We start from the raw sequence: 13,624 nt of genomic DNA, 5'->3' as shown, positions 1-13,624 counted from the left end.
ACTTGCTTTGTCTCTTTTTTTTTTCTCACTACTACGTAGCATTCCATTATAAAGATCCAGTGTAATTTATGTAACCAGTCCTTCAGCTGGGGTTGATTTCAGTCTTTTGATGTTGTAAACAGTGCTACAGTAAATAACTGTGTGTATGCATCATCTCCTAAACCTACAAATATATCCATGAGGTAAATACCCAGAAGAGAATGTGCATTTGAGATCTTAATATTGACAAATGTTACCTCATAGATATACACAGTTTCTGCAACAGGTTATCAAATGTTTAAATTTTTGCTGGGCCATCTGTTCGTATCCTTTGCTCATTTCTCTATGTTATTGTTACTAGTTTCTGGAGTTCTTTAGCAAGCTAGCCCTTTGCCTAATAGGAATTAATGATATTTATCCCAGTTCTTTGTTCTCTTTTGACTTTGCTTATTGTGTTTGGGGCTATTCAGAAAATTTATCAGTTCTCCTCTTAAGTGTCTATGTTCTGATCATAATTAGAAACATGTTCTTCATTCCAAAGTTGTATAAAGAACTTCTGTGGTTTCTTCTGGAAATTGTATAGTTTTATTTTTCATATTTAAATCTTTTTTCATTTTTAAAAATTTTGTAAATTTTTAAATATTTTAATTTCATTTTTGAGAGAGACAGAGTATGAATGGGGGAGGGGCAAAGAGAGGGGAGACACAGAATCCGAAGCAGGCTCCAGGCCCTGAGCTGTCAGCACATAGTCCAACGGAAAGCTCGAACCCATGAACCATGAGATCATGACCTGAGCTGAAGTCATATACTCATTGATTGAGCCACCCAGGTGCCCCTAAATCTTCTTTTAATTTAATTTTTATTTTAGAGCAAGCAGGGGAGAGAGAGGAAGAGCAAGAGAATCTTAAGCAGGCTTCACGCTCAGCTCAGCACAGAGCCCGAGGAGGGGAATTGATCCCATGACCCTGGGATCATGACCTGAGCCGAAATCGAGAGTCAGACGCTCAACTGACGAGGCATCCAGGCTCCCCGCCCCTCCTATTTAAATCTTTGATTCATTTTGAATATATAAGGTATGGATCCAACTTTATTCTTTCCAGATGGCTGTTGAGCTGTCTCTTTAACATTTGATTGTTCCTCTAGACAGCTTGCCTGTGCTTCACCAGTTTAGGATGTCAACTTTTTTTTTTAAGTTTATTTATTTATTTTGAGAGAGAGAGAGCATAAGCAGGGGAGGGGCAGAGAGAAAAGGGGAGAGAGAATCCCATGCTGGCTCCATGCTGTCAGCACAGAGCCCGACACAGGGCTCAATCTCACTATCATGAGATCATTATCTGAGATGATATCAAGAGTTGGATGCTTAACCAACTGAGCCACATATGCGCCCCCAAAAGTTCTTTATAAAGGGGCTATTTTGAAGATTATGATTCTGACTTTGGAAGAACAACACTGATTGGCAGTGGAAGGAATCACATGTAAAATTCTTTGCATAAAAATTTATTGACTTAAGAAAAAAAGTTTTTGTATGGGCATACATTTTCCTGTCTTTTGAGTATATACCTAGGAGTTGGGTTGATGGGTCCATAGATGGGTGAAACTGTGTTTGACCATTTGAACAATCGGCAAACTATTTTTCACAGAGGCTACACTACTCTAAAGCTCCACCAGCAGTGTGTGAGCACTGAATTTCCCCCCATGTTGACCAGCATCTTTCTTTATTATAGTTGTCCTAGTGGATGTGACATGGTACCTCACTGTGGTTTTGATTTGCATTATCCTAATGGTTTTGAGCATCTTTTCATGTGTTTACTCTAGCTATTTATATGTTTTCTTCAGATAGATGTCTTTTCAGACCTCTTGTCCATTTTATAATTGGATTATCTTTTTATTAAGTTTAATAATTTTTTTATATATTGTACAAGTTCTTTATCAGTTATATATCTGGTTTGTAACAATTGTGTCCCATTCTTTGTATTGTCTTTATACTTTTTTGGTGATGTCCTTTGAAGCACAAATGTTTTGATGCTGTTTGTTTTATCTATTTTTTCCTTTTATTGCTTACACTCTTGGTTTCATATCTAAGAAATTTTTGCCTAATCCCCGGTCACAAAGATTATGCCTATATAGGCAAACATACCTCCTATTATTGTGCTTTGCTTTATTATGCTTTGCAGGTAATGCATTTTTTTACAAATTGAAGGTTTGGGCTGTGTAAGGCAAGTCTGTCCGCCATGTTTCCAACAGCATTTGCTCACTTTATGTCTCTGTGTCCCATTTTGGTAATTCTTGAAATATTTCCAACTTTTTAATTAATATATTTGTTATGACCGGTGATCAATGATTATGACTCAAATAATGGTTACAATATAAATCTCAAATAATGGTTAGCATTTTTTATCAATAAAGTATTTTTTTAAAGTTTATTTATTTTGAGAGACCATGAGCAGGGGCGGAGCAGAGAGAGAGGGGGAGAGAGATAATCCCAACCAGGTCTGTGCTGTCAGTGCAGAGCCCAACAAGGGGCTCGATCTCACGATCATGAGATCATGACCTGAGCCAATATCAAGAGTTGGATGCTTAAGTGAGCCACTCAGGCACTCCAGCAATAAAGTACTTTTAATTAAGTTATATGCATTGTTTATTATTATTATTATTAATTTTAGAGAGCACAGGCAGGGGAGAGGGGCAGATGGAGAGAAAGAATCTTTTTTTTAAACATTTTTAAAAAATGTTTATTTTTGAGAGAGAAAGAGACAGAGTGTGAGCAGGGGAGGGGCAGAGAGAGAGGGAGACAGAATCTTAAGCAGGCTCCAGGCTGTGTGCTGTCAGCACAAAGCCCGATATAGGGCTTGAACTCACAGACTGTGAGATTATGACCTGAGCTCAAGTTGGATGCTTAACTGACTGAGCCACCCAGGCACCCCGAGCAAGGGAGAATCTTAGGCAGGCTCCACTGTCAGCATGGAGCCTGATCCATCCCACAATTCTGGGATTGTGTACCCAAGCCAAAATCAAGAGTCAGAGGCTCAACTGACTGAGCCACCCAGGTGCCATATGTATTGGGGGTTTTTTAAGATGTAAAGATAGCACACTCAGTAGATTATAATATAGTGTAAACATAACTTTTATATGCACTGGGAAACAAAACAATAATCTGACTCACTTTATTCCAGTGATCTGGAACCAAACCCACAGTATCTCCAAGGTGTGTCTGTATTTTCTTTTAATAGTTGTATGCTGGGGCGCCTGGGTGGCTCAGTCAGTTAAGTGGCCGACTTTGGCTCAGGTCATGGTTTCGCGGTCCGTGGGTTCGAGCCCCGTGTCAGACTCTGTGCTGACAGCTCAGAGCCTGGAGCCTGTTTCAGATTCTGTGTCTCCCTCTCTCTGACCCTCCCCCGTTCATGCTCTGTCTCAAAAGTAAACGTTAAAAAAAATTTTTTTTAATAAAAAAATAAAATAGTTGTATGCTTTTAGTTCCTAGGTGTAGGTCTTTGATCCATTTTGAGTTAATGTTTGTATTTAGTGAGACAAAATTAGGAGTTGAATTTTGTTCTTTTGCATGTGAATATCCACTTGTCCCACCACCATTTGTTAGTAACTATTATTTCTCCCCCATTGAATTGTCTTGGTGCCCTTGTCAAAGATGAATTGACCATAGATGTATGGATTTATTTCTGGACTCTGAATTTATGCCATTGAATTATATGTCCGTCCTTATGTCAGTACCACTATTTTGATTACTGTAGCTTTGTAGTAAGTTTTGAAATCAGGAGGTGTCCAACTTTATTCTTTTGCAAGATTGTTTTGGCTATTCTGAGTCCCTTGAATTTCCATGTGAATTTAGGGATGAGCTTATCAATTTCTGCAAAGAAGTCAGGTGGGATTTGGATTTGGATTTCATTGAATGTTTGTGTCATTTTGGGGTGTATTAAACATCTTAATAGTAATGTCTTTTGATCCATGAATGTGAAGTATCTTTCCATTTATTCAGGTCTTCTTTGTTTTCAACACTGTTTTGTAGTTTTCAGAGTATAAATTTTGAATTTGTTTTATTCAATTTATTAAATATTTTATTCCTCTGATGCTATTATAAATGGAATTGTTAATTTCATTTTCAGTTTGTTAATTGCTACTCTGTTTATTTTTGTGTACTGATCTTGTTTCTTGTACCCTTGCTGAGTTGATTTTTTTATTAGCTCTAATAGTTTTTTAGTAGCTTCCTTAGGACATTCTGTATACAAGATCATATCATCTGCCCCTGTTGTTTTCTTGTTTATTTTATTTTATTTTTTTTTATATATATATATATTTTTTTAATTTTTTTTAATGTTTATTTATTTTTGAGATAGAGAGAGACAGAGCATGAACGGGGGAGGGTGAGAAAGAGGGAGACACAGAATCAGAAACAGGCTCCAGGCTCTGAGCTGTCAGCACACAGCCCGACGTGGGGCTCAAACTCACGGTCTGCGAGATCATGACCTGAGCTGAAGTCGGCCACTCAACCGACTGAGCCACCCAGGCGCCCCTGTTGTTTTCTTGTTTAATTGCCCTGGGTAAAATCTCCAGTTCAATGTTAATAGAAGTGCTATGAAAGCACACATTCTTGTTACTGATCTTAGTACTAAACCACTCAGCCTTTTACCATTAAGGATGATGTTGACTTGTGGACAATTGTTATCAAGTTGAGGAAATTTCTTTCCAGTCTTAGTTTGTTGAGTGAGTTTTTATCATAAAAGGGTATTAAATTTAGTCAAATATTTTTTTTGTAACTATTGAGATGATTGTGTGGATTTTTTCTTTTATTAATATGGTGTATTACATGATTGATTTTTGTATATTGAACTAATCTTGTGTTCCTAGGATAAATCCCAGGAATGGTGTATACTTGGTCATGATGTATATAACTCTTTCTGTGTTGCTAGATTCACCTTCCTAATATTTTGTTGGGGGTTTGTGTGTTGATATGCATAAGGGAAATTGATCTGTAGTTTACGTGTGGTTTCTTTGGTTTTCAGGGACTTATAGAATGATTTATGAACTATTCTCTCCTCTTCTGTTTTTGGAAAGAATTTGTGAAGTATTGGGTGTCAATTCTTTAAATGTTTGGTAGATTTGAAGCTAATGAAACTATCTGGTCTTGAAATTTTCTTTGTGGGAATTGTTTTGATTACAAATTCAATATCTTGTTAAATGTCTGTTCAGATATTCTATTCTTTTTTTTCCTTTTTTCAAATTTTTTATTAAATTTTTTTTTCTAGTGTTTATTTTTGAGAGAGAGAGAACGAGTGGGGAAGGGGCATAGAGAGATGGAGACACAGAATCTGAAGCAGGCTCCAGGCTCTGAGCTGTCAGCACAAAGCCCAACGTGGGGTTCGAACTCATGAGCCATGAGATCATGACCTGAGCCGAAGTCGGACACTCAACCGACTGAGCCACACAGGTGCCCCTCAAATTTTTATTTAAACTCCAGTTAGCTAACATATAGTGTCATATTGTTTTCAGAATCTATTTCTTCTTGAGTCAGTTTTGGTAGTTTGTGTCTTTCTAGGAATTTGTTCATCTATCTAATTTGTTGGTGTATAGATATTACACCAACTCATTTATTTTTTATTTTTTTACTGATGTAAATATTTAAAGTTAAAATTTTCCACCTGAATGGTACTTTAGTTATATCCCATAACTTACATGTTTTATCTATTTTTTATAGTAATTTTGCATTTTCAGTTTGTATTTCTTTCTTAATCCAGTTCTTATGAGTTCTTAAGAACTTTTTGGTAGAAAGCCTCCTGTGTTTCCTGATTTTATTATTAATTTTTAGTTTGCTACGTGTTGATTATGAAAGATTCCAGAGAAGAATGATTTCTACTTTTTTAAGTTTATTAAGGTTTTTTCGTTATCAGTATTCCCATGGACATCAACTTATTTATTTAATTTATTTAATTTATTCTTTTGAGAGAGAGAGAGAGAGAGAACACACATGAGTAAGCAGGGGAAGGGCAGAGCAAGAGGGAGAGAGAGAATCCCAAACAGTCCCCACACTTAGAGCCTGACATGGGGCTCAATCTCATAACCATGAGATCGTGACCTGATTTGAAATCAAGGAGTCAGATGCTCAACTGACTGAGCCACCTAAGCATACCTTCCCATGGACATCTAAAAATTTTTTGTTGTTTTATCATTATGTGGTCTGTTTGTTCTCTGCTGTGAGGGTAAATATGTGTCTTTTTTGTCTGATAATCTGGAAGCCTTTAAAAAATTCTTTCCATGATCACTTTTATATCTTCAAATAGTCTTTATTACTTGATTTAGCAGTGTTGTTACCTTTATAAAACATTAGGAAATCAATGTATTCTACCCTTTTTTTTTCCCTTTACTTTTTGTCAGAGTATTTCTACATTGTGTATAATGTTTCCATTCATAGAGTTGTTCTTAGGCTAGATTAAATGGACTCTTCTCACTTCTAGTAATTTTCCAGGCATTTTTATTCCTCCCTAGCGATTCGTCCCCTCATAATTTCTTCCAGAAAGACTCACGGGCCCTTTCTCTTTGGTCCCTGAGTTTGTATTTGAAATTGTTTATCGCTTTTATACTTAAATGACAGAACATCTCTTGGTTGCATTCCTACGAATGAGATTGGTAGGTCAAAGGATATGTACATTTTTAAACTTAAAATATGTGGTAGATGTTTCCAAAGTATACCAGTTTACACTCTTAAATAATACTTGACCACTCTGCTTAACAGAGCGTTGCCAAGGGTTTTTCCTTCAGTCTTTGGCAGTGTGGTGGGCATAAAATACGCATTTGCAGTTCTCCTCATGTGTCTAAGATCGAGCGTGTTTTCAGATTCTTAAAAGTTCTGTGTCCTTTTGCTCCATGACAGTGTACTGTATCCACTTCTCGAGTGGGTTGTTAGTCTTTTTGGTTTTAGAGGCCCTTTTATATTAAGAAAATTATCCTTCTGTTTCATTTGAGATACCAGTGTTTTTTCCTAGTTGTTTTTATTTTGTTTGTTTTTTTTTATTACTACCTGGAAATGTTACTTTTTAAAGTTTTTAAAATTTATTTTGAGAGAGAGAGAGAGAGAGAGCGAGCATGAGCAAGGGAAGGGCATAGAGAGGGGAGAGAGAATCCCAAGCAGGCTTCGTACTGTCAGAGCAGAGCCTGATGTGGGGCTCAAACTCACCAACTGCAAGACCACGACCTGAGCTGAAATCAGGAGTTGGATGCTCAACTGACTGAGCCACCCAGGCGCTCCTGGAAAATGTTAATTTTGTGTTGCCTGGTGTTTACCAATGTTTTCTTCATGGCTTCTGAATTTTATGCCCTGTTTAGGAAGTCATATCCCCACTATAATTTTTTTAACTTATTTTTTTCTTATAGTAATAATAAATTCTTTATTCCATGTATTTTTGAGCCACAAAGCATGAAGAGTTTATATTGGCATGATGTATGAAATGGGTCTCTGATCCATTTTTTTCACATGGTAGCTAGTTGTGTCATCAGTATTTATTGATTAAACCATGGATATTTACTTTTAGGAGTCATCAGTGTAGCAGGGGGAGCAGATGGAATCACTTAGGAGTATATAATGAGTGAGAAAAGAGGGCCTGGGCCTAAGTCCTGAAAGAATCCCAGAATATCGATTTTTGTTTGAGGAGTCTGAGCCAACACAGGAGAAGGAGCACTGCAGGGAGAGGTGCCAAGAGCCTGGGGAGTCAGGAAGTGATTAGGAAGGGAGAGGCTGGCTGAGTGGAAGCTCACGGAAAGGTTCAATAAGGTGGGGACTGGAGTTGGTGATCAGCTCCAAGCACATGGATGTCACAGGGACCTGGTGACTGCTGTTGGGTGGAGTAGTGAGGCAAATGTTAGTTCAAGCAGGTTCAGAAGGGAGTGAGAGGTGGGAGATGGCGAATGGTGACCGTTGTTTCAAGAAGCACGTGTGTGAAGGGTGGGAGAGCAAGGACCCCTCTGAGGAAATTTTTTAAAGGTGGGAGAAATATTTACATGCTTGAGTGCTTGTAGGAAGGATCCAACGAAGAGGGTGAGGCAGAGGCAACAGTGAAGGAGGAGATGATCAGTAGTGGAAAGTTCCCAAGAAGATGGCACAAGACTTCAATCTGAGACAGAGACACCTGCTTAAAGTACAAGAGACTATATGTTGCAGCAGAGGAATGGAGACAAGGATGGAGATAGAACTGTCTGTGTTCACCTCTTCTTGTCTTTAGCCATAGGTTAAAAACTGATGATAGAGGTGGGATGGACAGTGCCTGTCAGGTCTGGTAGAGATCAAGGTCATGTCACTGAGTTGCCGGCTGAAGTAAAGGTGGGAGGACCGTATTGCAGATCCAGAGATCATCCCTTCTGGTTCCAAATTAGGACCTTTGGCTTACTTGCTGTATGGGGTTGGGGAGGTGAGGCTCGGGGAAGTTGGGGCCTAGGGTCAAGCTTTTCACAGTCCGTTGCTTTTCCTCCCCCTCCCTCCTTCCACTTGGGCTCCAGCCATGGCCTCATTCGTGTTGCCACATGGTAGAGCCCCCAAACCCACTGAGGCTCCATACCAGGTCCTCTGAGGCTCTGTTCATTTTGATCCCTTTTGGAGCTCTCCTACAAGCAGTCTTTGATCCTGTGGCTTGAACCATAAGGAGAGATTGTCCAGGGACTGGTTTCTATTGCTCTTGGCTTCTTGGGGACATCCAACCTCCTGTAATCCCAATGGGGAAGATTTTTTTTTTTTTTTTTTTAAAGCAGGCTTCATGCACAGTACAGCACCCAGCACGGGGCTTGAATTTAAAACTGTGAGCTCAAGACCTGAGCTGAGATTGAGTTGGACACCTAGCTGTCTGAGCCACCCAGGCTCCATGGGGAAGATTTTTTTGATAGAGCCTCTACATTGGAAACTTGGGATAGTTCAGAGGCAGAGGAGATAATTCTACACAGGCTTTCTGGTGCTCTGCTTTATCTTTCTTTGCTCTGGTCCTAAACATCTTTTCTGCAGGGGGACGCACACTTGCCTGATTCCAGTGACTCCTGGATAGGGGATGTTCGGGGACATTCTGCAGTGAGGAACAGTCAACTGAGTCTGGCTGGATCCACCTGGAAGAGCTTAGCTTACAGTGAGTGGTGGGGGTGAGGGCATGCAGCTATCTGCCCGATTTGGGGACTTTGGGGGCGGAGGTCCTCTAGATCCTTAGGGAGTCATTAGCCCGAGGTTATCAGCCCCGAGTCACTGTCCCTCAGGAGGCTGTTCCTGCTCTGAGGCCTCGATGCTCATGCTGTCTCACGACCTCTGCCTGTTCACTGCAGGCCGCAAAACCTCCCTGGGCAGCTGCTGCTGCTGTCCGTCCAGCCTGTCCAGCCTGGGGGCCTACCTGTCCTCCTCCTATCAGGATTTGGCCAAGCACATCGTGGACATCTCTATTGCTGACGTGAGGAGCGATTCTGCTTGTCCCCGTGGTTCCTTTACCAGCCCTCCGCCGGGTGGGGAGAGGGAGGGAGGGAAAGGAGGGAAAGAGCAGGGCAGATGAGGGCCAACTTCTTTTAGATGAGGGTAGGGCTTCTTTGGTGGCTCTCCATCTCGACAGAAAGGGAATTCAGCAAACACTGGCCCTCGTGACTGACTAACCCAGGGGTCTGCTTTGTACCGTGCCTGCTCACTTGGGTGTGATCCCTGTGTCTGCAGGTAATGGCTGCTTGCTCAGGTAACCTGCACAACCTCTTCAGCTGCCAGCCAGCAGCTGGCTGGAAGTAAGTTCCTTCTAGTGTCTTGTCCTAACCTGTTGTCCTGCTTGTCCTCTTTCCTCCTTTACCTTCTCTGTCCCGGCTCCCTTGAGTCCCTCCCCTGAGCTGCCCCTCTATGACCCAGGAGCCCAGTTCTCACCTCTTCTTCCTCTTCCCCACCCTCGTGTCCCCAGCCATCAGGGTGAGGAGCAGGAGGTGCATCTTTACTACAAGATGTTTTCTTCTACTCGGCATGGCTTCCTGGGGGCAGGCGTGGTTTCCCAGCCACTGTCTCATGTGTGGGCAGCTGTGAGTGACCCCACCCTGTGGCCGCTCTACCACAAGCCCATCCAGACAGCGAGGCTGCATCAGCGGGTGACCAATAGCATCAACCTTGGTGAGCCCAGGGAGGGCTTCCCATGGGTCCGGGCCAGGGGCCAGGGGCAGCAAGGGTTGGAGGTGGTCCTCTCGGGAGGCCAGGTGCTCACACGACCTCCACCGGGTGGCTCAGGCTAGGTCTGCCTGTCAGGTTGCAGAACGACAGGATATTGGTGGGCGCTCTTGAGCTGGGAAGGATTTAGGACTAGGTCTGTCCATGCACCTCCTGACTCTCCCCATTCCTGACCCCCCAGTGTACTTGGTGTGCAGTACTGCCCTGTGTGCCCTGAAGCAGCCGCGGGATTTCTGTTGTGTCTGCGTGGAAGCTAAAGAGGTGCCTGCCTCGCTGGTGGTAAAGATGTGGGAGGAAGTTGGGCTGGAGTGCTGTTGAGAGGCAGTCACTGTGGGCCTCAGGTCCTGCAGGGAAAGGAGGGTGCGGTGGGCAGAGATGAGGATGACATGAAGCCTGTCTGGCCGCACTGGAGCCTGTCCTGGTTTGATCCACTTCACTCCCTGTCCCCAGGGGCACCTGTCTGTCATGGCGGCTCAGTCTGTTTATGATACATCCATGCCGAGACCCAGCAGAGACATGGTCCGAGGGGAGATCCTGCCCAGTGCCTGGATCCTACAGCCTCTCACCGTGGAAGGAAGGGACATCACTAGAGTCATCTACTTGGCCCAGGTGATCCTTCCTGTGTGGCTGGCTGCACAGAACGCCTCGGTGTGACCCCACCACCCCGCGGGAGTTTTCTCTTCAGCTGCTCAACACCCTTCAGTGCCCAGGCCCTGTGTCCCCAGAGCTGGAGACTCAGGCTTCCTGGGCCACAGTGCGGGGAGTCAGTGGGGAATCGAGGACGGAGGAGGGGGACAGAGTAGGTCAGTCTCCTCTGACTGAAGTTGCTGTTACCAAAGAGTTCGGTGGCCTTTAGACCCTCTGTTGCTGAGTCCTTGGGAGATAGTCACGGTGAGGGAGGAGCAGCAGCCTCAGCAGAGCAGAATGAGCAGGACCCATTCTGTTCATTCTCCACTCCCAGTTCCCCAACGTGACCTTTGTCACCGGGAGGTGAAGCCCATGCCTAGATCTGAACAGCAGAGCCCAGGGGCCTGTAAACTCCGGGACCGCAGAGGAGCTTTTTGCATCGCAACAGCCTGGGTGACTACCTGGGGCTGACGTGTGGCCTGGCGTGTTCTCCCCGTCTGTACACACCTTTAACCCTTCCCTCTCTGCTTTATTTCAGGTAGAACTTGGTGCGCCGGGCTTCCCCCCTCAGCTCCTAAGCTCCTTCATCAAACAGCAGCCACTGGTTATAGCCAGACTGGCTTCCTTCCTTGGGAGTTAGCATCTTACTGTCAAGATGGTGCTGCAGAGACGCGGGTGCAGGATGTGCCAGTGATGCCAGGTGGCTCTTGTCATTCTCTGTACAGGATGCAAGGACAGGCGAGGCTCCTGGTTGTGGCTGACCAGGCTGACCAGCACTCAGACCTGAGTTGCCAGCAAAGTCCCGTCAGTACTTGGGTCACAGCTGGTGCCTCTGCAGAGCCAGGGGACCTGAGTTCCTGGCCCCAGGTGGCCAGCATCAGTGAACTCACCTTTTTGGATTCCTCAACCTCTCTTTCCTCTCCGGGACATCGTGGCAGATAGGCCGCTTGAAGACCAGGACTGGGATTAGCCAGCAGAGCCAGGAGAGGGCAGTACTCTGGCCCAGCCCTCAGCCAGGGAGGGAAGCAAGCAGCCATTGACCGGGACTGTTCAGAATCCGTCTCCAGCATTCAGCTCCACTGCGGACTGCAGTATCGGAAAGTGCCAAACCAGAAAAACGGTTTAAAAAAACAACTGCACAAACCATTCGGAATCGTTTCTCCTTGCATTTTTACAAAATGCTTTATTATTAATTTTTACTTTTTCCTCTTCGTTTCCTTCACAGGAGAGGACATTTGGGTCTTTGCCTCAGTCAGGAGTATTGAGCAATGCTCAGTCTTGGAGCAGTCACTCCAGAGCTTAGGAGAATGGGAAAGACCACTGTAGAAGCAGGTTGGACAGATTTGAGGCCAAGGAGGGGAACCTAGCCCTTTGAGGAGGGAGGGGGGTGGGCAGCCCAATGTTGGCTGCTGACAGGGCAAGAGGAATTTCAAAGAGCTGAAAAGTTGTTTATTGAAGACTGGAGAGAAGATATGAGAACTCTTAGAGGAGGTAAGTGATTCATTAGGAGGAAATTCAGTTCTGTTCCTTCCCTCACTCAGAGCCTTGCTGCCAGCCTTCAGTGGTCCCCTGAGCGTCCGTGCTGCTGTGGTCAGACGTGCTATTCTAGGAGGGGACGGGGAATGGGCTCGGTTTTCTTGTACCTTAGCCTGCCTAAACTTGAGCTTCGAGTATTCAGTACGATTACGTGGAAGTGGTAGGGTGGGAGAGATTCCCAGCTTCCATTCTGGTGCCCACAATCTTTGGCGGAAGAGGATGACCATATGGGGGATTGAAAAGGTCAGTTTCTGTACAGTATAGCACAGAGATTTATTGTTTCTCAAAGTGTTTGCAGGATTGTTTTTCTTTTACCTCAGATTGTTACTCATATATGATTGGTTGAAGACTTTTTAAATTGCTTTTAAATGTATTTTTCTGGCTAAATTTTTGGTATATTTAACACCCTATTTATGTACTCCCATCTCTTTTCATATAAATCTCTTAAGTCCATTGACTGAAAAAGAACACTTGCAAATTAAAGGTCCATGGTGTCCTTTCATTTAGTGAAGACTGTGGTGTCCCTTGAGCTCAGAATTTAGTCTGGGGATTACGATGGCAGCAACAGCTCACGGCCCAGTTTCAAGCTATACAGTTCACACACATGTACTGACTTCTTTCCATGAGCTCAGCACGACTTTGTGTGTGAACAGCCCTGTCAGTTACTTAACTACAGCCAGCTGTAGCCAGATATGAACATGAGCGGATTCCAGATCAGTTACTGCCACACACCAGTGACCATGATCCCCTGGAAGGAAGCTCTTTAACAACAGGTGAGTACTTCTGGGCTTCTGAAGCAGAGCTGGCAATGGGAAGCTGAACATACGCGTCCCCAGAGGCGATCCCAATCCCCTTCCTACAATAGCCACACACCAGGCCTGAGTCAGCAAGCTAAGGAATATTAACTGAGGCTGATTCTGTACTAAAGATAATCCAGGGACCCAGCTCCAAATGATCATGAGGAAGTCAAATTTTGGCTTGGATAGGTGGCTTTCTGACTTCATCAGAATCCCCTGAAGAACTTGTTGCATCCCAGAGTTTGAGATGCGGTAGTCCTGGAGTGGGGCCAACGTATTTGTTCTATGTCTGGGAAGTCCTGAGGCTGCTGGTCTGGGGACCAGCCACCCTTTGAAAACCAATGTTGGAGACAATTAGTAGAGAGCAGGTATGTAGAAAGGAACCTAATGAGTTCACTGTTTCACTGTAATTCTATCTTACTGCCTAGAGAATGGGCCTTTAAGGTTCACACAGGCCACTGTGAAGTTTCCTGAGCTGGGCCCACGCTATATTGAATTGAGTGGGCATTAGCCCAGC

The 13,624-nt window shown here is 43.7% G+C and overlaps 1 protein-coding gene across 9 annotated transcripts in view; it reads left to right on the top strand.

Moving 5' to 3' along the window:
* Window positions 1-12,816, top strand: part of STARD9 (StAR related lipid transfer domain containing 9) — a 119,980-nt gene extending 107,164 nt beyond the window's left edge. For 6 of the 9 annotated variants that reach the window (XM_053889143.1, XM_019442402.2, XM_053889141.1 and 3 more), the window contains 7 exons: window positions 8,975-9,092; window positions 9,283-9,404; window positions 9,659-9,723; window positions 9,891-10,093; window positions 10,329-10,426; window positions 10,598-10,756; window positions 11,313-12,816. In XM_053889143.1, coding sequence (XP_053745118.1) covers window positions 8,975-9,092; window positions 9,283-9,404; window positions 9,659-9,723; window positions 9,891-10,093; window positions 10,329-10,426; window positions 10,598-10,756; window positions 11,313-11,414 — 867 coding nt within the window. In that variant the 3' untranslated portion in view covers window positions 11,415-12,816. Of the gene's footprint in view, window positions 1-8,974; window positions 9,093-9,282; window positions 9,405-9,658; window positions 9,724-9,890; window positions 10,094-10,328; window positions 10,427-10,597; window positions 10,757-11,312 lie in introns of those variants that run through there. The other 3 variants (XM_019442405.2, XM_019442401.2, XR_002078072.2) reach the window with 2 other exon arrangements.
* The last annotated feature ends 808 nt before the right edge of the window (window positions 12,817-13,624 follow it).

Source organism: Panthera pardus, unplaced genomic scaffold (genome assembly GCF_024362965.1).
Source record: "Panthera pardus isolate Hobbes unplaced genomic scaffold, ASM2436296v1 HiC_scaffold_24, whole genome shotgun sequence".
NCBI lineage: Eukaryota > Metazoa > Chordata > Mammalia > Carnivora > Felidae > Panthera > Panthera pardus.
The sequence above is the reverse complement of the archived record's forward strand: the minus strand, read 5'-3'. Positions and strand labels throughout refer to the sequence as shown.